Source organism: Candida oxycetoniae (genome assembly GCF_023343755.2).
Source record: "Candida oxycetoniae strain CBS 10844 chromosome Unknown scaffold1, whole genome shotgun sequence".
In the NCBI taxonomy this organism is placed as follows: Eukaryota; Fungi; Ascomycota; class Pichiomycetes; order Serinales; family Debaryomycetaceae; genus Lodderomyces; species Lodderomyces oxycetoniae.
This window is the reverse complement of record NW_026055370.1, coordinates 253,160-279,515: the sequence shown is the minus strand read 5'-3', so window position 1 is coordinate 279,515 and position 26,356 is coordinate 253,160. Positions and strand designations below refer to the sequence as shown.

At 38.5% G+C, this 26,356-nt stretch overlaps 12 protein-coding genes across 12 annotated transcripts; 7 read left to right on the top strand and 5 right to left on the bottom strand. All coding sequences in view use genetic code 12, as the record gives it.

Moving 5' to 3' along the window:
• Positions 1-807: 807 nt before the first annotated feature.
• On the top strand, positions 808-5,040 carry KGF56_001593 (tRNA (guanosine(18)-2'-O)-methyltransferase; the record flags this gene model as incomplete). The annotated part of the gene is made up of 1 exon (XM_049322732.1): positions 808-5,040. One exon carries the CDS (start codon positions 808-810, stop codon positions 5,038-5,040), a length of 4,233 nt encoding a protein of 1,410 aa, XP_049181320.1.
• Positions 5,041-5,139: 99 nt separating this feature from the next.
• RRP42 (exosome non-catalytic core subunit) lies at positions 5,140-6,021 on the bottom strand (the record flags this gene model as incomplete). The annotated part of the gene is made up of 1 exon (XM_049322731.1): positions 5,140-6,021. The coding sequence occupies one exon, from the start codon at positions 6,019-6,021 to the stop codon at positions 5,140-5,142; it is 882 nt and encodes a 293-aa protein (XP_049181319.1).
• A 1,031-nt stretch (positions 6,022-7,052) lies between these two features.
• On the top strand, positions 7,053-8,426 carry KGF56_001591 (FG-nucleoporin; the record flags this gene model as incomplete). The annotated part of the gene is made up of 1 exon (XM_049322730.1): positions 7,053-8,426. The coding sequence occupies one exon, from the start codon at positions 7,053-7,055 to the stop codon at positions 8,424-8,426; it is 1,374 nt and encodes a 457-aa protein (XP_049181318.1).
• Positions 8,427-8,495: 69 nt separating this feature from the next.
• Positions 8,496-10,097, bottom strand: KGF56_001590 (uncharacterized protein; the record flags this gene model as incomplete). Its single annotated transcript, XM_049322729.1, has 1 exon — positions 8,496-10,097. One exon carries the CDS (start codon positions 10,095-10,097, stop codon positions 8,496-8,498), a length of 1,602 nt encoding a protein of 533 aa, XP_049181317.1.
• Positions 10,098-10,365: 268 nt separating this feature from the next.
• On the top strand, positions 10,366-11,601 carry KGF56_001589 (uncharacterized protein; the record flags this gene model as incomplete). Its single annotated transcript, XM_049322727.1, has 1 exon — positions 10,366-11,601. The coding sequence occupies one exon, from the start codon at positions 10,366-10,368 to the stop codon at positions 11,599-11,601; it is 1,236 nt and encodes a 411-aa protein (XP_049181316.1).
• Positions 11,602-12,497: 896 nt separating this feature from the next.
• Positions 12,498-14,726, top strand: NUP84 (Nup84p; the record flags this gene model as incomplete). Its single annotated transcript, XM_049322726.1, has 1 exon — positions 12,498-14,726. One exon carries the CDS (start codon positions 12,498-12,500, stop codon positions 14,724-14,726), a length of 2,229 nt encoding a protein of 742 aa, XP_049181315.1.
• A 129-nt stretch (positions 14,727-14,855) lies between these two features.
• RPN6 (proteasome regulatory particle lid subunit) lies at positions 14,856-16,142 on the bottom strand (the record flags this gene model as incomplete). Its single annotated transcript, XM_049322725.1, has 1 exon — positions 14,856-16,142. The coding sequence occupies one exon, from the start codon at positions 16,140-16,142 to the stop codon at positions 14,856-14,858; it is 1,287 nt and encodes a 428-aa protein (XP_049181314.1).
• Positions 16,143-16,583: 441 nt separating this feature from the next.
• KGF56_001586 (putative RNA methyltransferase) lies at positions 16,584-17,708 on the top strand (the record flags this gene model as incomplete). Its single annotated transcript, XM_049322724.1, has 1 exon — positions 16,584-17,708. The coding sequence occupies one exon, from the start codon at positions 16,584-16,586 to the stop codon at positions 17,706-17,708; it is 1,125 nt and encodes a 374-aa protein (XP_049181313.1).
• A 151-nt stretch (positions 17,709-17,859) lies between these two features.
• KGF56_001585 (uncharacterized protein) lies at positions 17,860-18,270 on the bottom strand (the record flags this gene model as incomplete). Its single annotated transcript, XM_049322723.1, has 1 exon — positions 17,860-18,270. One exon carries the CDS (start codon positions 18,268-18,270, stop codon positions 17,860-17,862), a length of 411 nt encoding a protein of 136 aa, XP_049181312.1.
• A 178-nt stretch (positions 18,271-18,448) lies between these two features.
• On the top strand, positions 18,449-21,949 carry KGF56_001584 (uncharacterized protein; the record flags this gene model as incomplete). The annotated part of the gene is made up of 4 exons (XM_049322722.1): positions 18,449-18,489; positions 18,684-19,847; positions 20,275-20,528; positions 21,144-21,949. The coding sequence occupies 4 exons, from the start codon at positions 18,449-18,451 to the stop codon at positions 21,947-21,949; spliced, it is 2,265 nt and encodes a 754-aa protein (XP_049181311.1).
• Positions 21,950-23,649: 1,700 nt separating this feature from the next.
• KGF56_001583 (exosome non-catalytic core subunit) lies at positions 23,650-24,729 on the bottom strand (the record flags this gene model as incomplete). The annotated part of the gene is made up of 1 exon (XM_049322721.1): positions 23,650-24,729. The coding sequence occupies one exon, from the start codon at positions 24,727-24,729 to the stop codon at positions 23,650-23,652; it is 1,080 nt and encodes a 359-aa protein (XP_049181310.1).
• A 287-nt stretch (positions 24,730-25,016) lies between these two features.
• On the top strand, positions 25,017-26,258 carry KGF56_001582 (tRNA (guanine) methyltransferase; the record flags this gene model as incomplete). Its single annotated transcript, XM_049322720.1, has 1 exon — positions 25,017-26,258. One exon carries the CDS (start codon positions 25,017-25,019, stop codon positions 26,256-26,258), a length of 1,242 nt encoding a protein of 413 aa, XP_049181309.1.
• Between the last annotated feature and the right edge of the window lie 98 nt (positions 26,259-26,356).

Genomic DNA, 26,356 nt, shown 5'->3' with positions numbered 1-26,356 from the left:
AGTGATACTTCACTATCTAGAAGAGGTATAAAATACAGTTAGTGCTGCTCCACTATCTAGAAGAGGTATAAAATACAGTCAGTGCTTCCTAACTATCTAGCAGAGCTATGAAATACAGTGGTGCTGCTTTACTATCTAGCAGAGCTATAAAACACAGCTAGTGATACTTCACTATCTAGAAGAGGTATAAAATACAGTTAGTGCTGCTCCACTATCTAGAAGAGGTATAAAATACAGTCAGTGCTTCCTAACTATCTAGCAGAGCTATGAAATACAGTGGTGCTGCTTTACTATCTAGCAGAGCTATGAAATACAGTGGTGCTGCTTTACTATCTAGCAGAGCTATGAAATACAGTGGTGCTGCTTTACTATCTAGCAGAGCTATGAAATACAGTGGTGCTGCTTTACTATCTAGCAGAGCTATAAAACACAGCTAGTGATACTTCACTATCTAGCAGAGCTATAAAGCACAGATAGTGCTGCTCCACTACCTAGCAGAGCTATAAAATACAGTCAGTGCCACTCCACTATCTCGCTCTGCTCGATAGTGCTATAGCAAGCTACTAAGTGCTGCTCCACTATCTCGCTCTGCTCGATAGTGCTATAGCAAGCTAGTAAGTGCCGCTCCACTATCTCGCTCTGCTCGATAGTGCTATAGCAAGCTAGTAAGTGCTGCTCCACTATCTCGCTTCGCTCGATAGTGTCGCTCGATAGTGTCGCTCTCACGTGATCATCTCATCGCAATTTTTTTTATTTTTTTTCTTTTTCCAGCGATGATCTTTGGGTGCAAACTGTCAGTAAAGAGCCATGAAAACAGCAATAGCTGGTTTAATTAGTAAGTATCTTGATGATGAGAGACGGAGCGAGTTGATTGAAAGTGTTGCAAAGCTATTGGATGAAAACGAGGAGAATGTTGAATTGTTAATTGAGCTTTTAAGCGTAGGTGACAATAACAATAGCTTTGAAAAAACATCTTCGTCTTGTAACTCGTTAAATGCAATTGAACAGTATATTCAAAAGTATCTTTTACAAGGGACGCACAATGAGGCAATAGCAAGGCTTGTTCATGCTATACCAGTTTTGCAACAAGGCTTTATCGCTCGTGTGACGCGGTTGCTTTTACTGTACATCAGCCAGTGTAAGAGCCATTTTGATCCTGCATATCTCCAAATATTTGAGTTTTCAAAGAGTCAAGAAACCTCCTCTTTTGATGACGAGCTATTACGTTTATTAGAGTTATCTGATGATGACGAGCTATTGCGTTTATTGGAGTTAATGGAGGTGGTGTTCAAAAGTGAAAGTGAAGATGAAGGAGAAACTGCTTATATCAAGGCAACCAATCTTGATCATTTACTTTTGTTACTTTTGGGAATTGATGAGAAACAGATTTCTGATAAAGTTTCTTCCCTTTTACGTTGGAGAATAGGTTCGTTGGCTAACGACAAAGAAGGAGATTTCAATCTCTTTTGGAAAGTTGTGTTTACGTTAAAGAGCTTGAGTAAACCAGCACATTGTATCCACCACTCGTATCGTATGTGGCTCCGATATTTATCTTTTACAAAAAATGCTAAAATGCAACAACTATTCCAAGAGGAATATTATTGGGCTGGTATTCAAACGGGTCTTTCAAGTGACTCACGCGAGATTAGGAAATTTGCTCTTTCGATATTGACATTGACGATCAAATCAATCAATGTAAATTTGCAAAATCGGTACTTTAGATGGAATACAGATGAGAAACAATTTTATCTAGATGAATGGGCGCGGTTCATTACATTGTATGAAATATTGGCTATTGACACATCTCTACATCAAGCAGAGGCAGGTATTAAGGATATATCAAATTTGATATCAACTAAATCAGCCATACCACCATCGTGGGGCTGGGGATTATTAGCGATTGGATTCAAGGCAACAATTGAATCCGTGAGAAAATTCACCATGAGATTATTGCTTTCAATTCCACCAGAAAATTTGTACTTGATCAGGTCGGCATTGTCGACGTTGGAGAAGGATCTTTTACCAAACTTAATGATGGCGTCTCACTTGAATGTGAGGACGGTTGATGGTATACCAGAATGTGGATATGTGCAGAAATTAAGGAATTTCATTTTCAATATGATAAAGTATCTAAATGATGATACTGATTGTCAAAATGTCGCTTATTCGATTTTGAAAGTTTTGGCAGAAACAAGAGATGGGTTTGCCCCAGCACGGATATTGGTCTTGCAAGGAATGTTGGAGGGATTACTGAAAAGAAAAGTTTTGCTATATGGAATACACGATATTCCTTTGTTGGAACTTATTGAAAAGGAATCAGATAGCAACTTCCACAAGACATATATTCAAACTTTGAATTTAAGACTACTATTGAATTTTGAGCATGATTTACCAAACTTTTTAAAAGCATTATCCAGGTTTGTTAAGTTTAATGGATATGCTATTTTGCATCAAAACTTATCTATTATTAGGAGTGCAGTGAGAGAAGAAGACTTGATGGATCATGCGATTACAAATGAGAAAGGAGAGTGGAATGAAGATGAGGAGGTATTGTTAATTGGTCTTACAGGAAGAGCTGTGAATACAGAAACCAATAAGCCACTTTTACTAGCAAAGTTATTAGAAGCCGGGTTTCTAGAGATGTCCCCAAAGTTGACCCATCTTTTTTCATCAAAAGATTCACAAATAATTGAAGTGCTATCAAGAGCAAAGTTTAATGATGACCTTTCAATCTCAAATGATGCAATGAAGCAATTATGGAATGAGGTAATCTTTGATTTGCAATCCGCAGATATTGTCACATTAACCAGTGCATTGAAGAAATACGTTTTATTTAACAAATTATATGCCAGTTCCAAATTCAAGTTTGAGAATTGGAAGGAGATTTTGAAATTGAAAAAGAAGATGTTGGTTAATGCCGAGGAAGTAACAAAGACTGACAAGTTCTTTTATAAAGTAAAGGATGATCTTGAAGGAGAGTATTTTGTTACTTTATTCACAACTTATTGCAAAGATGGAGTTCAATTTAATGACATTACATTCCTTCTCGACCCAACAGCTGCCAGCATCAAGGGTCGTATCGCAATAACGAAACTTATCTTATGCTACTTAGACTCAACAGAACCTCAATCAAGAAACAACATTGCCTATATTGTTGACTTTTTGAATGAAATGTGGTCCTATTTGTCTTGCGAAAGGTTGAATTTGATTGATAGAGAATTACACATTCTTATTATCAAAGCTCTTCTCCATACGGCTGTTCTTTCATCAGAAGCAGTGGCAGGAGATGTATTGAAAGAGTTTTGCAAATCGGTGCTATTGAATTCAACAGCTAGGCGGAGTTTATTTCCTGCTTTAGTCTCATGTTTAGCTAATTTCCAGTTGTACAATTCAGAACAATTTGAGAGATTGACATGGTTACCAGAGGTTCTTGTAAGAGCAAATTTGGTCTTTCAACCTAGAAATCTGTACTTTAAATTGACCAACATTTTAGCTGAAATGTATGATAAAGAGGTTGCCTTGAATAAAGATTCGAATATATATGAAGAGAATTTCGGCGTTGATGAGGAAAGTTCTCGAGCACAATTAATGGCGATTTTCAACTTGATCAAAAGTGAAAGCTTTTCGCAACAAATCTACAACTATGTAATTGGCAATGCAAAGGAGTACGGCTTGTTTGATGTTGTAAAGCGTACAGACAGTTATGAGGAATGGAACAGATTGCAAGTATACTCTATCTTAGTCTCAATAGTTGACAAGTTGGAAATTGATTTTGATTTGTTCTTGGCTAGGATAGATGCTGACCCAAGTCCATTGGTTAGAATGTACATTGAATGGATCATTGCATATAACATTCTTCAAAAGTTTGAGTTGGCGCTGAAGATATTCGATCCGTTGGAAAAGAGATTCCAAGATCTCAAGCCTTCGGTGATTACCTCTTACCAGAGAATATTGTTTCTTTCGATTGTTCATTTACCAAGAGATGAGGAAGTTGAACAAATGACAAAACTTATCAATGATGTTGTTGTTGTTGGAGCTACATCGCAGAAACGCATGATTAGGCATTTCTCATTATCCATGATAATCTCGATAAAAAACGAGATTGACAAAAAGAGCTTGCAGGTACCCATTAATGTCAAACACATAATTGACAACTTGAGTCAAGGTGCAGTCACATCTGATTCTTTTAGTCAATATCGAAGTGGGGACTCACTAATTTGGAACATCATTGATGATTTGAATTTGACCTCTATTGCTGGTGGAATCATTCTTAAAGTAACAGATCGTGATGACATTGACTTTATCACCAAGTCTCAGTTTGAGAAATATTTGAGCGCTGCTCAAATCAAAGCTTTAAGGCACCCTATTGGAGAGGATCAAAAGGAACTTTGGGCACGAGAGCAACAACAACAACACCATCATCATCATCATCATCATCATCATCACTCTACACCAAAGAAAGATATAATAACTCCTCCCTTTGAACTAGACGAACAATTACCGTTGCAAACGAAAAGTGGAGCTTGGAACTCAATTACGAATATTGATGATAGCAGCACGAACAAAGAGTTGAAAAGAAGTGAGTTAATTGTTGCTGCTTCTTTAGTGGATAAACCACCTAATTTGGGTGGTATCTGTCGATTGAGCGATGTGTTAGGCGCAGGATTGCTTACAATTCACGATGCAGAAATAGTGAAACATCCGCAGTTCAAAAATGTTGCAGTGACAGCAGATCGCTGGATGCCAATGATTGAAGTGAAGTTGGAGAATATTGGAGAGTATTTGAAAGCCAAAAAGAGAGAGGGATACACTTTAATTGGATTAGAGCAAACTGATAAATCAGTAGAATTGAATAGTGATCTCGTTTTCCCCAAGAAATCGCTTATTTTATTGGGCAGAGAAAAAGAAGGCATTCCTGGTAAACTACTTAGCGAGCTTGATTTTTGCGTTGAGATCAAACAGGTTGGTGTTATAAGATCGATGAATATTCAAACAGCTACTGCTATTATTGTTCATGCTTATTCCTGCCAACATTGCTGAAGGGAAAGAATCCTTGCTTCCCCCTCCTGTTTCTTCTTCTTCTCCTTCTTCTTCTCCTTCTTCTTGTTCTTCTCCTTCTTCTTCTTCTTTTTATATAATTTAAAATATAGACTCCTCATTATTGTCACCATCTTGCTCTACTAAAGTATCCAATGCTTTGATAATCGCGGGGCAATACTTATTGCACATCGACAATGACCTTACAATCAATGCTTTATTCAAGCCTTTCAAATTGTTATTGCTTGAGAAATTGGCATTGACAATTGGTGTAATTACTTTCCCATTAGAGAAACTCACAATCAAACCATTTTCCAAAACTTGTTCTTCTTCCACAGATGGGTCGAATATTAAGTTGTTACCAATAACACCAACAGTAATCAAAATAGGCGGCTGGAAATCATGCGATACGCCCTTTTCCTCTAGAATGTCCTCTAGCAATCTTGCGTTACCCCAATCGTCTGAAAATGTTGGTAGTTCAGCCACTTTTTCGTCATGTACATCGCTCACTAATAAAGGTAGCCTCATAGTTTTCAAAGCTAGATAGGTGCCAAAACTAATTAGGCTCAATGGATATGACAGGTGACTAATAACAATACAGTCAATAAACAATTTAAACGTATAACGTGACGTCAACTTCAATACTTCAATGGGGAAGTTTTGCTCTAGCAAATTACAAAGTTGAAACTTCAAGTTTGCCACATAGTTTGAATCGTCTCTATACCCTATAATGTCAATGTCTATCTCTATCAAATGAGGAGGCATTGTTTTGGTATCAAACGAAATCACTTTCGACTTGATACTGATTATACTTTCGCTTCCGTCGGATAACCTTATTCGTGCAGACCCATTCGATCCTAGCAAAAAGGACGTTGTGGCCTCTAAAGGACGAAACTGATGTTCAGACCTCGAGTCGGGTCTAATGATAGGCGACTGACTTAGCGAGTCATACAAGTATTGCCTTTCAGCTGGAGATAACAACATAATAAATAAAATAAATCTTTTTATCCTATTAAAAGACCTTGGTTCTTTGGCACTGATAAACACGTTAAACAACTCACCACAATACTCCTATTAGCACAATTCTTGAATATAATCTACCCAAAACAAAAATTACCCAGGCTTCAACAAGTTCCAGCTTCAACAAATCCCAACTTCATCAAGCAAATGACATCACCTCATCTCCATCCTTCATCCCAAAGACCTCATCGCCCGTTGGATTGAAAAAAGTGAAAAATTTACGCTACCATGTGTACCCGCCGAGGAGTTTCAAAAAATTTCCTTCTTCACTGAAAGCCATTGGTATACCAGAGACTAAAGTGGTATTGCTGAGAGATACTAAAGTGGTATTGCTGAGAGATACTAGAGTGGTATTGCTAAGAGAGACAAGAGTGGTGTTGCTAAGAGAGACAAGAGTGGTGTTGCTAAGAGAGACAAGAGTGGTATTGCCGAGACTCGATTGCTGAGACTCGATTGCTGAGACTCGATTGTTATTGCTGAGACTCGACTGTTATTGCTGAGACTCGACTGTTATTGCTGAGACTCGATTGTTATTGCTGAGACTCGACCGTTATTGCTGAGACTCGATTGTTATTGCTGAGACTCGACTGTTATTGCTGAGACTCGACTGTTATTGCTGAGACTCGATTGTTATTGCTGAGACTCGATTGCTGAGACTCGATTGCTGAGACTCGATTGGTATAGCTGAGACTCGATTGTTATTGCTGAGACTCGATTGTTATTGCTGAGACTCGATTGTTATAGCTGATACTCGACTGGTATAGCTGATACTCGATTGCTGAGACTCGATTGCTAAGACTCGATTGGTATAGCTGATACTCGATTGCTGAGACTCGATTGGTATAGCTGAGACTCGATTGCTGAGACTCGGTTGCTGAGGATTGTTACTGCTGAGACTCCATTGGTATCAAGCAGAGCGATATAATACAGCTAGTGTTGCTCCACTATCTCACTTCGCTCGATAGTCTCGCCCGATAGTCTCGCCCAATAGTGTCATGTCAACGTTATTCAACCGTCAGCCGCAAGGTCAGTTTTTCATTTCAAATGGGAATACGTCCCAAATCCCGGATCAGCTGTATGTTCACCAGCAGCAACAACAGCAGCAACAGCAGCAACAACAGCGGCAGCAAGTGCAGCAGCAGCAGCAGCAGCAACAACAACAACAACAACAACAACAACATACATGGCTACAATCTCAACACAACCACAAGAAACGCGTTATCCCCAATCACCTTGTACCTCACAAAAAGACTGCCTTCCAAATCAGTGCCCCCAATTCCAATAAAAGTAACAAGAAATTGGGTCACCCTTCGTTATTAGTGTCTGACGATCAATTCAATATAGTTTCTTTTGGGAACAACAAGAAAAACGAATTGGGACACGGCAATTTGTTGGATAGGAACAATACTAGCTTAAGCGCGTTGTTTGACTCAGTTGGTGGAGACCTTACTCGTTTTGACGAAACCTTAAACGATAGCTTTCAACAAGATGACGCTGCTAGTTTGACCAACGGTACCAATATTCTCACCGATGCGCCCCCATTGAGATCCATATACGATTTGAATGAGGATTCTTTTGGCACAAGCAAGCCATTGCGCGAGCAGTCTAATCTGATGAAGAAAAACCCAAAGGAGTTTAATAATCTATTTAAAAGATTTGATTCGGGAGGATCAGGAGATGCTTTAGATAAAGAGAATTCAGATGACAAGATTAAGAATGGACTGTTGAATGAATCTGAAACCTCTATTATTGTTTTCGGGTACCCTGAAAATCTCGTTAGTCAAATCATCCAGTTTTTCAGACAATTTGGCACTGTGCTTGAGAATTTCACCGATTATTCTTGCACAGAAGGAGCTAAAAAGGGAGCCGATTTTTTGAAAAATCTCGAGAAGCAACAACAGAATACACCAATATTCACTGGGAAGGGCTGGATAAAATTTACTTATGACAATCCAAACTCGGCAATGAATGCATTGCAAGAAAATGGATCTATATTCAATGGTAACTTGTTAGGAGTTGTACCTTATCACAAGAGCGTTATTGAAAAATTGGAAAAGAAAAAAGTATTTGCAAATGAAGATATTGGAGACGGAAACTTGTCGACTTCTTTGGCAACAGCGTACAGTGAGAGTAGTCAAACAAAACGAGGCAAGGCCAGTGACATAATTACTCCACCCTCCTCTTCCTCTTCCTCCTCATCCACTTCTGCAGCAAACAAGACATCCTACGTTGAAGTGAAAGAAGGAAAGCATTTTTTTATAAACCCCGAGGACGCAAAGACAGAAGGGAAAGAGAATAATGCAAATAAACCAAAATTAGGTTTAATGAGGTCATTGTCTAAGTATATATTTGGTTTCCACGATCTATAGAAGATGTTGTGTGTATTTTTTTGTTTTTTTTTTAAGTTTTTCTTTATTGCTTTATTGCTTTCTTTCTTTCTATTGCCACTCTTGGTTTTGTTGGTTGAGATCTGGATATCGTTTTGGTGATGGGCTTGGATAATATACGGGGGTTCCACCACCTCCAGCGCCACCTCGTGGCGAGGGTGATCTATATAGTAGAGGGCTATTATGATAACTATTCTGGTCAAATTGATCAATACTACCTCTTCGAACGTAATCTAGGTTTGGTGGTGGCACAGTAGAAAGTCTTTGAGGGCTCTTTTGTCTTGGATCATAGTGCGATCTATGAGATGGACTTGGGGATCGATTATAAATGAAGGGATTGGATACTTCAGGAGACCTAGAAAACTTGGGAAACCCAGAATTCGCCATATGTTCATCATATGAATGTAGATTTGGGCCTTGGAAGGGGGTTGAGGAATAGTACTGATTTTCACGTTGGAAAGCGTACGGTGAAGGATGATGGTGGCCTTGACGTTCATATACAACACTTGGACGTCTGCTGCTCAGTACTACACTTGGCGCACGGCTTGCAAAACGACTACCAGAACGACTGAACATTGGTACGTTATTATTATGATTGTTATTGTTGTTGTTGTTGTTGTTGTTGTTGGGAATTTCATCTGAAAATGGTTTAACATATTCAGTCACTGGCTTCCCTCTTGCATCATGAGTGGTGAAAACCTTCAGTTTAATGAATGAGTATGGTGCGTTGTTTACCAAAACGGATGACTTGTAAGGTCCCATGGTCGCATCGACCATGGCATCCTTTTTCAATGTAGTCGTTTTAGGCTTGACATACTTGTTATTGAATTCGGCAAACATTTCTTGATATATAATCTGTTTATCTTGTACTAAATTTAGAAAGTTGCTAATCAACTTGAAATTCAAAGCCGATATCAATGTGACAAGAATGATTATGCTTAAACTTGAACATTTTGGCGTAAAGTTGTAAATAATGTAGTTGTTGATAGGATTCATTCCGACATATAGATACAAGCCAAATTTTGACGGATGCCATACACGAAGCACCCAAAATTCCTCATCGGCAATTTCCGTAGTAGTTCCATTTTCTTGGTTCTCCAGCTCTTCTGACTCTTCCTCGGAATCCTTTGAGAGATATTTAAACAAAAAATATAAGATCATGACAAAGTAGGAGTCCTGACTAGCTGGATGAACCGCCGACTTGTATTTGGGCTTAGTTTTGGAGTATAAAAGCTGATAGTTTTTCTTTGCAAGAAAGATCCGTAACAAATTGATTATTGAAAGCACAGTTATAGCGGTTTGTACGAGATTCAAGATCCATATAATAGTGTTGGTTCTAGAAGCTTCAACATCAACATCAACAAATCGTTTACCTGAACGTAGCGAGCTTTTGATATTTTCGTATTGGTAATAATTCGAGTCAAAAAGAATATTTCTCGAGCGGCTGTTGATTGAACTGTAATATGACAATATTGACTGGATAACTATGGAGAGGATACATGATATGACACCCAAAGGTAACGCCAAAGTTGGCGCATGTTCATCCCAATCTATCGATAACCGTATCTCATTGAAATATAAAAATGTATCTATTGGAAACGATTGAACTTTTGAAATTAAAGATTGTTTCCTCACAAGCCGTTTAGAAGACATGAAAAGAGTATAAGCGCTAGACAATAACAAAAGACACCTACTGGCTCTGGCTCTGGCTCTCTCTCTCTATCTCTCTCTCTCTCCCTCAATAACAAAGCAATTCAAACCCGTGGTTCAACAGTTGGCGTTTAATTTTATTTAACCGCGCGCTTAAGGATTTTTTTTTTCAACCTCATCGCCAAAATCAAAGCCTTGATTGTTGTTATTGCATTTGTTGAAGGTTTTCTAAACGGGTTTGAAGGGACTATCTAGCTGGCTGTATTGTTGAATGGAGGTTGCTAAGATGAGTCGAGTGAGCGGGTACTTACAGGGTGACGGTTTAAGGGAAGAAACGGATTTTGAAGAGGAACCAGTTCTTTCTGAACATCAGCGTCTTAAATATGAAGCATTTCGAAAGAAATTAATGGAGTTGAGCCAATTGAACCGGCCAAAAGTTCAAGTTGATTATAAGGGATCTCATGCACGTGCACATGCACCTCGGGTGGTGAAAGAAGAAAAGATGGCAGCTGGACAATCCACGAATCAGCAGCAGCAGCAACAGCAGCAGCAGCTCCAAAATAGAGTTGATGAGTTGGAAAAATTAATTGAAGCAAAAGATAACCAGTGGAAGGATCTAGTAGAGGATTTCCGAGATCAGCAGCTTAATGAGTATAACAAGTATCAACGAAAACTAAGGCTGGTGGAAAAGGAGTATGGGTACAAGATTAGCAAGTTAAAAGCACAATTGAGTCAAACAAATGAGATAAACGAAAAGTACAAACAACTATTAAATAAATTTCAGCTGCTTGAAGAAGAGAGTAAGGTGAAGGATCAGATTATTGCAAAGATAAATATTGATAAGAGCCTGATGAAATTAAAGCAAGAGGAGATGTCGAGGAAACAAGTTTTGATAGAGCAAGATTATGATGCTATTGTAAAGGCAAAACAAGCACTTGAAACTGACTATTACTCCATTGTCAAGGAAAAACAAGCATTTGAAACTGACTATTACTCCATTGTCAAGGAAAAACAAGCACTTGAAACTGACTATTACTCCATTGTCAAGGAAAAACAAGCACTTGAAACTAACTATTACTCCATTGTCAAGGCAAAACAAGCACTTGAAACCAAGTATGAAGCTATCGCAAGGGCAAAACAAGTACTTGAAGCCGATTACAACGATTTACTTGGCCGATTAAACGAACAAGAATGTTTATCCAAGGGAAATCTTGACAATGGTCCAAAGAGTCAAGAAGACGAAGAGGAAGAAAATACTAGTTTCCAGTTGAAACCATCGTTTGATGAACACATCCAGATGTCACCTCCATCTCCAACACTTACACCACCTCGAACGCCTCCAAGGAGGCATCAAAACGAACAGATTGCACAACCTACCTACCTCTATGGAACCCCAATGCTCATAAACGGCCTGACGTTCCTGTTGGTGCAAAGAAATCAAGATTGGTCTCCCAGCGAGGCCCTGACGCAAAACTTGATTCACAGAAGCATGGAATTGACTCCATAGCGGAGCGACACTATCGAGCAAACCGAGATAGTGGAGCGGCACTTACTAGCTTGCTATAACACTATCGAGCGACACTATCGAGCGACACTATCGAGCAGAGCGAGATAGTGGAGCGGCACTTACTAGCTTGCTATAACACTATCGAGCAGAGCGAGATAGTGGAGCAGCACTCAGTAGCCTGTTATAACATTATCGAGCAAACCGAGATAGTGAAGCACTTTGACTAGTTGAGATCGAGCCTGGAGTGAGCTAAATAGAGCAGGAGATGAGAGCCTGGAGTGAACTCTTGGAACACATTGATTAGTAGCACTGACAAGCAACACTGAATAACGACACTAGCTAATGACACTATCTCGCTCTGCTCGATAGTGGAGCACAGGAGATGATAGTAGAAAGCCTGGAGTGAGCTAATTGACTAGTAGCACTGATGAGCAGCACTGAATAACGACACTGGCTAATGACTATATCTCGCTCTGCTCGATAGTACTGAATAACAACACTGGCTAATGACTATATCTCGCTCTGCTCGATAGTACTGAATAACAACACTAGCTAATGACTATATCTCGCTCTGCTCGATAGCGGAGCACAGGAGATGATAGTAGAGAGACTAGAGTGGTCTAATTGACTAGTAGCACTGATAAGCAGTACTGAATGACTACACTAACTAATGACACTATCTCGCTCTGCTCGATAGTACTGAATAACGACATTAGTCAATGACACTATCTCGCTTCGCTCGATAGTGGAGCAGAGGAGATGATAATAGAGTCTGTAGAGGCATCTCTTCACATTTGGTAGCGCATTTGAAAAATTTCATAAAAATTTTGGTTTTTCAAATCAACTTGATTAATTATTGTAGGATGGTTGTTGAGGTTTGGGGATAAACAATGGATATGAAGGAGCTGTATACTCAGATGACGAGTATATATGCCCAGTTTGCTAGACCCCTAGAGGAATACAAGTGGTCTTTGAACGGTAGTAGCAATTCTAAGCCTCTAGATAGCGATTGTGATTACCCTAAACAACTTGAAATTATTAAAAAATTTATAAAGATAATTACCTGGCAATCGTCTCAGGCTCTGTCATTTGGCAATGACTGGGATTTAGAGGCTAAACTTTGGAGGCTAGTAGATGATCTTTACTACTTCAACGTGTGTGAATGCGATGAGGAACTTATTGGCATGAATAAGGAAATAGAGGAATTGTCTATTATCTTACAATGGTTGCGGATGAACTCAAAAGTAGATTCAGATAGCTACTTGGATGACTGTGAAGAGGACAATTCAATGTATAGCAGTAAATGGGAGAAAACTAGGAGTTTTGCCGAGAGGTCGAGGTTGGGGAGATTGTTAGCGAGGAGGGGAAACGAAAACGAAAACGAAAACGAAAAAGATGCAGTCGACGACGATTTGGTTAACGAAATCGATATAGATGCTCCTCTTCGAAACAAAAAGAAAATAGACAAGGAAGATTTGAAGGTTGACGAGAGGAATTTTGAAGCTATTTATAAACGGATTCTTTTAGGAGATTACGATCTTGCCATTGCGACTGCGAATGAAACTGGGAACCATGAATTGGCCATCATTTTAACAGGTGCAACAGATAAAGGATCAAAATTTGATAGAGCACTTTGGACTAAATTAGTTTACAAATTATCGAATAACAGTCAATTGCAATATTATGAGAGATTGATTTACACTTACTTGAGTGGGGGTGATATTAGTGAGAATTTGAAATTAGCATCCAATTCGTACGACTACTATATGAACATCTTGGTTCATCAGCTATTGTGTTGCAAATTGACCAAAACGAGCAAATCCAATGCGTTTTCGGAAATCACTTTACCAAGACCTCAAGCTCAATCGATGAAGGATATTTTGAATGTGGTCGCCAACTCGTCGGGTACCGGAGCATCTGAGCAAAGCCGTCATCCACTACGGATAATTGCAGGTTCTGTTATGATTGAAGAACTAAACTCTATTATAAGCACTCTCAATGAGTCTACGGACGACAATATACTAAGAATAGTAACACACTTGGCAATAATTTCAGCATTGTTGAAACCTATTGAAAACCCCATGCAGTTTAGCTCCTTGATCACACTTTATGTTTCCAAATTAGCTGAGAATAATGAATCAGATCTAATACCACTATACCTATCTTTTATTCCCGACGAAAAAGACGCTCGAGAAACTTATTCATTAATACTCTCGAAAATAACCGATAAGGACGAAAGAGTAAAACAGTTGGAAATTGCAAAGAGGATAGCACAACCCGCGGTGGTGGACGATGAAGACTTGATTGCGGTTGACGATGTAGAGCGTGACAAGCTTGTAAATGTACTAAGACGAACGGTAGAACGGGTCATGAATGAAACCGAGCCATATTACAAACAGGAAAATGGTCCAATTACTTTGTTTGACGATGAGCTGGCAAAAATTGATGATGTAGATTTCAAACTATGCAGTGCAGTTGAATGGTTTTACGAGAATCTTATGTTTGAAGATGCCATAAGTGCCACCTTGGTTGTGCTTCGCCGGTTCTTAATGGTGGGAAAGTTACAGAGTTTGAAAAAATTTGCACAAGGTAAAAATTTCAAAAACTTGATTTCTGAGTATAATTTGAAAAGTCTTGGTAAGAAAGAAGGCGATATTGAAATAAGTGAGGATCAAAAAAGTGAGCTTCTCAGCTATCAAAATCTCATTGAAGGATTAGAATTGATTAGTGATTGGAAAAAATTCAACCTTGAAATTGGTGGAAATCCATATAAGGGTCCCAATGTAGAGGCCTCGTTAAGGAAAACAACTCAAGTCTTGAACAATCTTTTAAGCAATTGGTTAATAGATTTACAAAGAATAGATCCATTGTTGAAGGAGTTTAGAGCAATGTATGTACCATACATCATTATTGAGTTAATTTCAATTTATCAAAATGCTAGAGTTCTGGATTGGAAGTATGTTAAAATGGCCTACGATTTGATTAATTCTGTTGCTGATGAATCAGCCAATGACTTTTTACACTGCTTCACTGTAACAGGGAGATTACAAGAATTTCTAGCCAAAGTTGGAGAATTAGCAATCGTTGCTTGTGAGAAGGGAATTGATGGTCTATACTGTTTATAGAGCTTCCTTTTATCTTAATTTTTTTTTTTTATTATTATTATTTTCTTTTGACTTCTTTCTATTTCAGCAATCAAACAAACCCCGTCAGTGCTGCTCCACTAGCTCGTTTTGCTCGCTAGTGTAGTTTCATCAATTTAGAGCACCAGCTTTTTCGTACAACAAGTCAACCACGCCCGATAAGTTTTTAACCAAGTCTAATGCTGCTTCATAAGATGCGTCCTTCTTTGGTTCATCATAAATTATGAGCCAGCCATTACCTTGATCTAAAACACCGTAAAATATTTTATCCAATATCATTTGCGATAATTTTCCTTCAACTTGTCTGACATTAAGACCAATGACTTTGGCAATATGGTCCAATTCAACACACTCATAAGACTCGATTATCTTCAACAAGTTTACTTGCAATAGTTGGTCATACAAGGAATTGAAATGGTTCTTGATAATTTCATCGCTTTTCAACTCCTTCAGGTAAGTAATTAAGCTATGTTCGAATTCCTTAAGTGATCTATTTGAATAGGCCACGGCAATTGCTTTCATGGCGTCGATTTCCTTAGACTGATATTGTACAACGTTTTTGTTCTTCAAAATATTGTTGACGTCGTCAATCAAGTTTAACATTATTTTAGATAAAAGCATATATTTCAATACTTTAATTGAAGTTTTAGAGCTTTCTTCCAGCAGTTGCGAGTTGAAGCCTTCAAAACTTTCGTAAAAATAGGAAAAAGCCGTTTTGTAATCTTTCTCTTCCATGTTCAACACGCCGCTTTGACAATCTAGTTCGGCTTGTAAAATAGTTGGACAATAAATCGAATTTGCCGAGGTCCTTGCGCTCGTCAAAGCTGCTTTTGCCTTTGCGATATTTCTCAAGGCGTGATATATCTTACTTTCTAGCAATTGCACTTCAACCAAAGAAGACTTGTCATCTAGTTTCTTGTACTCTCTGAGCAATTCGTTTATTTGCTTCAATGCTTCGAGATATTGGTGCTTCTGATACAACAAGTCGCTCAATTTCAACTGTAAGTTTTGCCTCAAAAAGGAAAGCTTTGACTCAACCGCCCAATTGATCGATTCTTTGGTGACCTCAATCTGCAAATCCAAGGCATTAGTCAAATTATCGAAATATTCAATCAAAGTTTTAACAATCTTTGCAGTTTTAGACTTGGCGAATTTACCCAAAAGGTCCTTAGAAGCGGCTATCAACTGCGCAAGCTGCGTCGAATCATCTAGCAACTTGTATACTTGACCCAATTCCAATATGGCACTCTCTTGAAGTTGAAGATCTTTCAAGGTAGCTGTCACCAAAGAGCTCTGTTTCTCCCTAGCATCGGCAATAACTTGCTTATATTTAGCTATAGCATCGTCATACTGTTTACCGCTTACAAGTTTCCTGGCCTCCGTAACCAATACCTCCATATTTCCTCACCTTTTTAACCTATATATCCTCAACTTGATATTCTAATCCACTTCAATTTCGCCATCTAACTTTTTCAACTTCTTCTTTCGCCGCTTTGAAAAATTTGAAAAATAGGTGCTACCATGTGTTTTAAATATCATCCAACAAGGAACAGGCTAGAAGACTTGTAAGAAGGAACAGGTTAGAAGACTTGTAAGAAGGAACGGGTTAGAAGACTTGTAAGAAGGAACAGGCTAGAAGACTTGTAAGAAGGAACAGGCTAGAAGGCACACGGGTTTGTTATTTTTTCCATGTTGAGCTCGAGACTATTGATTAATACAAGAACACAAGTTCTCCGGTTTAATGGGGTTCGGTTCTACTCGAAGGCGCCCAAGCCGGCCAAGACGAGGTTTGGAAGGCTAGTGCAACACGTTCAATCGCAGTATTTCCAGACTAAGACGATGCCCAAGATATATCTAAGCGCCATGGTGATATCGCTTATACCGTTATACTTTTACATGAGGGACCGGTTTTATGAGGATAAGCAATTGAAGGTCATTCACGAGAAATACGATAAGGATCCATCATCTTTGAGTGAATATGAATATCTTGCAATGAAATCATTGAATCCCCATGATAAATTGAGACCCTTGGAACACAAAAAATACAAGATTTACCAATTGATGAGAAAGGAGTTTAGAAGAAAGAATCTCCTAAATGGAGAGATGTTCAATCCTACCCCCGAGGAATTGGAAGAATGGTACCTGAAACAAGCTAGATTCAAGAACAGTAAACAAAAAGCTCCCCTCTTAACAAACGTGGACAAGGAGGACAAGACAAATGAAGGTAATCAGTCTATAATTAAGGCCGAAGATACTACTGATTTTTATAATGCTAAAGCTAAGGAGTATGACGATGCCGTAAAATGGGAAGAGCGCGGGATATTGATGGGTGGGAAAAGAAGGTGGTTAATGTCACACATACGAGGTGACGTGTTGGAAGTATCGTGTGGTACTGGAAGAAACATCCCTTACTTGTCATCCTATATTGATAAAGTCAAGTCTATAACCTTTCTTGACTCTGCACCACAAATGGTTGAAATAACTAGACAAAAATTTCACGATGCATTTCCCAAGTTCAAAAAAGTTGCATTTACAAAGGGCAAAGCCGAGGATTTGCTAGAATTGGCTGGCGACAATGAAAATCTTAAATATGATACAATCGTGGAAGCTTTTGGTTTGTGCTGCCATGAGGATCCTGTAAAGGCATTACAAAATATGGCTAAATTGTTGAAACCTGGTGGAAGAATTATCCTTTTGGAGCACGGTAGATCTAAATGGCAATTTGTAAATAATCATCTAGATTTCAGAAGTGCCAAGAGATGGGAAACTTGGAAATGTAGATGGAATTTAGAAATTGGCGAATTGGTTGATGAAGCAGGGTTGGATATTACAAAGGAGAAAAGAGCACATTTGAGTACAACTTGGATGTTAGTGTTGAAAAAACCTGAAGATCCTATCCATCAAGATGAAAAACCATTTTTGGATAAATTGTTTGGCAAAACACATAAGCCAATTGAAAAATGAAAAAAGAAAAATCAAGAAAAGACTTGTAAATAGAAACCTAGTTTAAAGAACTCTCTCCACTATGGAGCAGAGAGAGTTAGTGGAAATAGTGTCACTAATCAGTGCTGCTCCACTATCTCGCTCTGCTCGATAGTGTAGATAGTGGAGCTTTTTACAACACAACCCCTTGGTCTTTATCCACCTCCACCCCCTTCTCTTTCTCTTTGATATCCTCCATTAACTTCTTTTCCTCCTTCCCCTTCTGCAGCGGGCTCAAAAAACCACGTTGCACCAACTCATCATTAATACTCTGAACACGCTCAATCTGTTCCAACAAAGCAACTTTGTTCTCATCAATTGTCTCTTTATATAGTTTAGCATCCTCCGGTGATAGCTCTACTGTCCCGGAAGAATTATGCCCAGATTCAGACTTCAACAACTCTTGATGCAATTCATTATTTGTATCTATCAATTTGAATATAAATGTCAATTGTTGTTTCTTCTTGAATTCAAGCTCAAATTGTGATATATCTTTTAGTGCCTCCCTGAATTGCTGGGAAGATAAGCTCGGATACATTACCATGACTCAAATTATGTACGACTCCTTTTTAGTTCATCTCAAACTTGTTCACTTGAACCACAAGATTGAAAATTGTCACCTCAACACTCAACACTCAACAACCTGTCAAACTGTACCAAAGTAACGCAACAACGACTTGTCAAAAAATTCCAGCTCAACTGCAACCTTTCCAACGTTAACTATGACCTTTCCAACGTACACCTACCTGTTGAAAGTGACCTTGTTAACGACTAAATGCTTCATATATCGTTGATACCAATAGAAAGCAAATTGTGCCAAATGGCACGCCTTTCTCATCTCATCTCATCTCATCGATTTTTCATTCATCACTAACACCACCATTAGAGGTTTAGTTGGATTTGTTGACAAGAGTATAGAGATTGATTGATGATACGACATATTCGGCTATTTTCAAGAGCATTGCGACTATTTTCAGCAATCAAACCAGAGGCTACTAGTGTCAATGTTCAAAACCTTACCCAGCTTCATCCGCTTTTAATCCAACGCGCTAAGTTATTACAAGACGAGCATAAACAGCTTGGTACTCAATTAGAAAGCTATAATTTAGAAATTCAAACGAAATATGACCGATTATCCCATATTCTAGATAAATACACTAAATCCAATCAACTAATATCTGAAATCGAGGAGCTTTCGAGTATTAAAGATCCTGAACTCTATAAAGATGCACAAGCTGAATTGAAATGTTTAATCCCCCGGTATGAAAAGATTATTGCGGAATTGAAGAATAGGCTTTTGCCTCCAATGAAGTACTCCGATAAAGGGTGTATTATTGAGATGAGACCCGGCGTTGGTGGCGGCGAAGCTAGTTTGTTCACCGATGATTTGATGCACATGTATATAAATTTTTGTTTGCATCGAAATTGGAAGTTTCAAGTTGTTTCAAGAAACACAAACTCGCTGGGTTTCTTAAATGAGGCCATATTGAGGATTGACGAACCTGGCTCATTTGATATCTTACGTCATGAAAGCGGTGTTCACCGAGTTCAAAGAATTCCCGAGACAGAGTCGAAAGGGCGAATCCATACTTCGACTGCAGCAGTAGTCATTTTGCCCAAAATCAGCGATGGAAACGAACAGTCTTTGAAACAGGATGAAATGCAATTTGCACCTGGAGAAGTTAGAATCGATACGATGAGATCAAGTGGTAAAGGCGGACAACATGTTAATACTACAGATTCTGCAGTGAGACTAGTTCACATCCCCACGGGGATTACAGTTATGCAACAAGATGAAAGATCACAGCCACAAAACAAAGCCAAGGCATTTGCCATTTTACGAAGTCGATTAGCTGAACGTGAAAGGATCGAAGAGTTGGAAAGACAAAAGCTGTTGAGACAACTGCAAGTGAGTACCACTGACCGTAGTGATAAGATTCGTACATATAATTATCCCCAAAACAGAATCACCGATCACAGATGTGGTTACAGTTTACATGATATAGATGGGTGTATGAAGGGGGGGAAATTGATGGATCTTATTGAAAAGGTGAAAGAAGTTGAATATAATGAGAGATTACAAGATATGTTGGAAAACCTGACATCGACACTATCGACACTGTCTCCACTATCGAGCAGAGCGAGATAGTGGAGCACACTAACTGCCACAGACACTATCGACCAACACTATCTCCACTATCGAGCAGAGCGAGATAGTGGAGCAGCGCTGACTAGTGACACTAACGACACTATCGACCAACACTATCTCCACTATCGAGCAGAGCGAGATAGTGGAGCAGCATTGATTATCGACACTATCGACACTATCGAGCAGGGCGGGATAGTGGAGCAGCGCTGACTAGTGACACTATCGACACTATCGACCAACACTATCTCCACTATCGAGCAGAGCGAGATAGTGGAGCAGCGCTGACTAGTGACACTAACGACACTATCGACCAACACTATCTCCACTATCGAGCAGAGCGAGATAGTGGAGCAGCATTGATTATCGACACTATCGACACTATCGAGCAGGGCGGGATAGTGGAGCAGCACTGACTAGTGACAACATCTCCACTAGTGACACCATCTCCACTAGTGACACCATCTCCACTAGTGACACCATCTCCACTAGTGACACCATCTCCACTATCTCCACTATCGAGCAAAGAGAGAGGTGGTTGGTCACAGTAACTGCCACAGACACTATCGACCAACACTATCAACTAACACTATCTCCACTAGCTGCCACAGACACTATCGACCAATACTATCTCCACCATCTCGCTCTGCTCGATAGTGGAGATTTGGAGATGTGGAGAATGGTTATGAGGTTCCCAAATGCATAAAAAACTAAAACACTTCAAGTAATGCGGGTATATTTTTCAAAACAATACAAAGATTCCAACCAAACTGTACTTACTCATACTCTCTCTTTTTCCTTTCCTTTCTCGTTATTTCTCTCCTCTAAAACCGGCTAAACTATGCCTCTTTCAAACCAAGTGCAACCCATTGCCATCCATTGTAATCTTTCCAACTATTTTAAACTCATCTTAGTCTAAAACAAAATTATTTCTTAGTGAAAAATTTTTCATTCACTAAGCGGGAAAAAAAAAAAAAAAAAGAAAATACATTACTTGTTAAGATTACATTGGCGTAAGAGATTGTAGTTGAAAAGTGGTTGAGAGATAGTTGTAAAGGAGGTGTTTTTGTTGCTCAGTTTGTTGCTCGGTTGTTTTTCAGCTGTTGCTTACTTGTTTTTTTACTTCTTCATTCGTTTAAATACATTGTTTTTTATTATGCGCTACATTATATTCAATTCACCATTACTACGAATAAAACATTTCCCGTATTCGCCAATTTTTGTATATTCACTTGTATTTCTAATACTACCGACGGAAATCGCAGGTATAGGAATACTGGTCCCACCAATCAAAAACCATGGGAGTAACGAAAAATCAAAGTCATCCTTAACAAATTTACAAAATTGTATTTCCTATGAAGTATCAGGCAAGGACATTGTATTCATCACTATAAGTTCAGTAGACAACTTGATTTCCCAGAGTTTGAATTTGTTGATATTGGATGATCTGGGTAATACCTTGAGAAGTCACCAGAATCTAGGTAAGTTCCATCGCACTTTGGAGTTGATTATTGCAAATTCCGATGATGTAAATAGTTTTGTTCTTGAACAGCGAGATGGTGATGATGATGAGCAGCAGCAGCAGCAGAAGATAAAAAGGAGTAAGTTGATTCATGTGTGTTTTGACAACATATATAATGACTTATCGTGGAGTTTCCAACCAAAGTATTTCGACCTTAATATGCAAGTCAATATCAAAAATGATATCAAAAAGACAGATTATGCAATATATCGACAGTTCTTCACATACTTGGAAGAAGGTAAAGAAAGAGTTGTTAATGGAAATGAAAAAGAGGTAGAGGAGCTGGAAGAGGGGGACGCAATAAGTGCAATAGGGTTTGATACCAAGATGAATATGGTTCAATTGGATTTGGAAAATGTAGTTGAAAAATTGCAACAACTGGAAGAAACATTAAAAGAACTATTAGAACAAGAATTTAAACTAAGAGATGCTAATGAGGAAATCTTTAGCGGGTATACTTTCATTATTATTGTATTGTGCTCGACTATTTTCATTTGTGGATTGATACAATTGATATATTTCAAGTCATACTTGAAGCGTAAAAAGATTGTTTAATTAATTTGACGATCCTTGAAAGGCATATAGAACTTTGCATTTTATTAATGACTGAAAAAGTTGTAGCCTCTGCATGACAATACGAGCGACACTATCGAGCAGAGCGAGATAGTGGAGCAACATCTAGTAGCTTTTTATGACACTATCGAGCGACACTTACTACACCTACACTATCGATAGTGTCGATAGTCAGTGCTGCTCCACTATCTCGCTCTGCTCGATAGTGTCGCTCGTTAGTGTCGCTCGTTAGTATCGATTAGCCCTTTTCTTTATTCGAGTTTCTACTAAAATATTAGATATATTGCAGATATAGAACAATAGAAGTTGTTTAATGATTGACGCGTCAATAATCACTATATAAAAAAAAACCTATTAAGGGATACCATGTCCTTGAATTGGGTATGGGCTCTCCAATAAGCGGTGGATCTCTTAGTAATGGAAAAAGAAAGCCTAAGTTTTCTTGTCCAAACACTATTGAGCAGAGCGAGATACTAGAGCAGCATCTAGCAACACTGAGATACGAATATATTACGCAAATTTACATTGATAGTTGTCTCTTGTAGATGATATTTAACTGTATTTGGAAAGAGGACTTTTTTTTTGCATCCAATTGAGTTGAAATAGAATCTTGTCCATAAGCCTGAATAAATGTAGACACTATCGAGCAGAGCGAGATAGAGACTTGACGAGTGAAACGAGGAGAGTAAAGAGAACCGTTGTAACAGGTTAGTTAGTATTGTAAAAGGCCAGTTAGTGTTGCAACAGGCCAGCTAGTGTTGCAACAGGCTAGTGTTGTAACAGGCTAGTGTTGTAACAAGCGGCTAATTAGTCTCTGGTCTCTACATACTGCTCCACTAGTTCTCTCACCAATACCTACAAACAGAAAGTTTAACAAATCTATTTTTACAGAGAAGGAGTAAGCTCCACTATCGAACGAAGCAAGATAGTGGAGCATTACTGACTAGCTTGTTACAACACTTTTCTTTACTCTTCTTCGACTAGACTCGTTTCACTCGTCTAGTCTCCATCTTGTTTCACTCGTCTATTTACTAGCTTGTTACAACACTTTTCTTTACTCTTCTTCGACTAGACTCGTTTCACTCGTCTAGTCTCCATCTTGTTTCACTCGTCTATTTACTAGCTTGTTACAACACTTTTCTTTACTCTTCTTCGACTAGACTCGTTTCACTCGTCTAGTCTCCATCTTGTTTCACTCGTCTAGTCTTTACCTTGGAGCAATTGGTAGCCCAATCAGCTATATCAATACATCAGGTATCCTAGTTTGCATCAACAAGTAATCAGATCACTTATAACTCTTTGAATATTCAATATAGCATCTAATATATCTAACAAATAACATTCACTATGAGCTAAAGATATCATTCAACACAACTATAAACTAAAATGATTTACTTTTGACTTTACTTATAATTCAAAAAAACAATACACAAATGTAGGGTGGGAGCAGGCGTAAAGAATCTTGGATTAGAGAACCCAAACCAGTACTCCCCCAAAAAGTACAATTAAGCTCCATTGAATCGAGCTCTAAATATATTTATGGGAACCAGGATTCAGTTTCCAGCTATTGTATTGATTGACACAGACACCTCCAAACACAACAACCATCATGCAACCAAGTAATAAACACCCTCTCATTTTCAACCTCTCACTTTCAACCTCTCATTTTCAACCTCCCATTTTCAACCTCTCATTTTTTCACTATTCAACACTTCACGACACAATTGTTCCATAGACTCACGGTCGTTCAAACTACCAACATTGGAATACGACAAACTGGCCTCATAACCCATTATTATTCTCTGTTCCGTAATTCCCAACTCACCAAATGTCAAGGCCTTGATAACATTATAGTACCTCGCAATATTGTTCCTAATCAGGGAATTTATTTCTTCATTTTTATCACTATATATTTCCCAGGAACTTTCTTCTTCTAGTCTTGTTATTGAAATGGAACCTTGTCCCGGCGAGTATTCTTTTCCTGCTTGTTGCAATTTGGAGCCGCCACTCACTATGCTGGTCGTTGCCAATGCCAGCTTATTTAAATTTTTCTTTGTCTTGTAAAGCCAAACGTATCCATTGACCCCAAGTATTACAGAAACATTCCCGGGTAAATCTAAGCTATGATTCTTGGATTTGATAACTAAGGAACTGGGGATCTTCAAAAATATCCCGTTTCTTAGTTTCCCATACTTGAGAGATCTAGTATGCAACGATGCAATTCCATTATTGAATATAGTTTGAACCTCGCAATTCAACAAGTCACCTTCTTTCAAAAAGTTGCGCATTTGTAATTCATCAGATTCAGATTTACGGCGCAATATCCCGCCTGGAAGATTCACTGACCCCAACATCAAAATCGCATCCTGCTTTGTGCCAATATCTACTTTCCACCTCTTGTTGGCTACTTCTGTTATGCGCCCAACAACATGATCACCTGTCTCGGGAGAATATTTGCCTCGTATAGGATTAACACTTAAAAGACGGTTAACTCGTGATATATTGCCCACAACAGACGAGTAGGTTTTGTCGTTGATAAAGTATGTGCCATGACCTTTCATCCATACAGGATCTTCGGTTATCAACTCACCTGGTGTCACTATTGACCCTTGGTTGGGATTTCTCAATATATCTCCATTAGTGTTGTCCATCTCAACATCAGAAACCTCCAAATTTTCCGTTTCCTCCTCCTCCTCCTCCTCCTCCTCCTCTTCCGTCCTTGGAATTGGTCTTGTTATGCTTATTACATCAGCAACATCCATTATGTGTATATATCTGAGCTTACCCCCGCAAAAATGAGTAGAATATTGTGGCACACCGTTATCTCATCTCATCTCATCTCCTCTCTATTTTTTTTTTTTGGTGATGGATTTTTTTTTTCAACCCCCTGCGATGGAAAAACATTCAATGACTTGGTATGAACTACAAATTACTTTTGAGACTAAGCAAAAGTGTAGCTCGAGAAACGATAATGTCGAAATATAAACCGCCGGTGAATCGTGGGATGACAGTGTTGGACCGGTCATTTTTTCAGCGGGATATTCCCTTAATGACTGCCTGGTTCGCGAAACCCCAATTTTTATCTCAGTTTAGCAAATCTTGTCAACTGGATATTTTTTACTTGCCCGGTATTAAGCATGTGGTAGATTTGGAAAATTCAAAAGCAGTGTTGTTGAAAGAAGGTGTAGAAACAATTGAGGATTTATCACCAAAATGTCAGGAAAACGTCAAGAAATTCGAGATTGAGCTAAAACCGTATACGCTACATCTCGATTATTCATTTTGGAGAAGCGATGAAATCTTAGCGGCTATATTGCCAGAGGAGCTAATCAACGAAGTGCCCACTGGCTTTAGCCAAGCTGGCCATTTAGCTCATCTCAACTTACGTGATGAATTTAAGCCGTATGGTAAACTTATAGGCCAAGTCATTTTGGACAAGAATCCTAGTTTGAAAACAGTTGTGGATAAGAAAACCACTATAGCGAACCAGTTTCGCACCTTCCCCTTGGAGCTTTTATCTGGTGAAGAGAACTACATTGTTGAGCAATTGGAGAGTGGATGTCGCTTCAAATTCGATTTTAGTAAAGTTTATTGGAATTCTAGATTAAGCACTGAGCATGAACGTTTGATTAGTAAATTTAAAAAGGGACAAGTTGTCGGCGATGTTATGGCTGGTGTTGGACCTTTTTCTATACCAAGTGGCAAAAAAGATGTCATTGTTCTTGCTAATGACTTGAATCCCGATAGTTACAAGTATTTACAAGAAAACATTTCCATAAACAAAGTTGATCCATTTGTCAAGCCTTTTAATTTGGACGGAAGAGAATTTATTGCAAATGCTGCGAGATTACTCAACGAATTTGCCATGAAATCGGGACCAATAGAAAAGAAAACTATCAAACGTGCCAAACGTAATAAATCAACAACCACAGAAATCATTGAGATTCCAAAATTTTATCATCATTTTGTAATGAACTTGCCCGATTCCGCATTAACTTTTCTTGATGCATATATTGGACTATACACAGAAAACCCCCAAATTGTCAATGAACCAAATTTTGAACTCCCTTGGATTCATGTACATTGTTTTGAAAAGTTTGAAAACGGCGAGGAGCCAACTACTGAAGAGTTGAGTCGTCGAATATGGAAAAAGATTTGTAAATTAATTGATTATCAATTGGATATTACTAAAGTAGAGTTTCATCAGGTCAGAATGGTTAGTCCTACAAAACCCATGTTTTGTGTTTCATTCAAATTGCCTGAAGAAGTGGCATTTAGAAAGAAATTGTAAATAATGCATGTAAATACAGAAAGAGAATAGCCAGTCTCTGGATTCGATAGAGTGTAGATAAAGTGTATAAACATACCAAAACAATCTATGGAAATAAC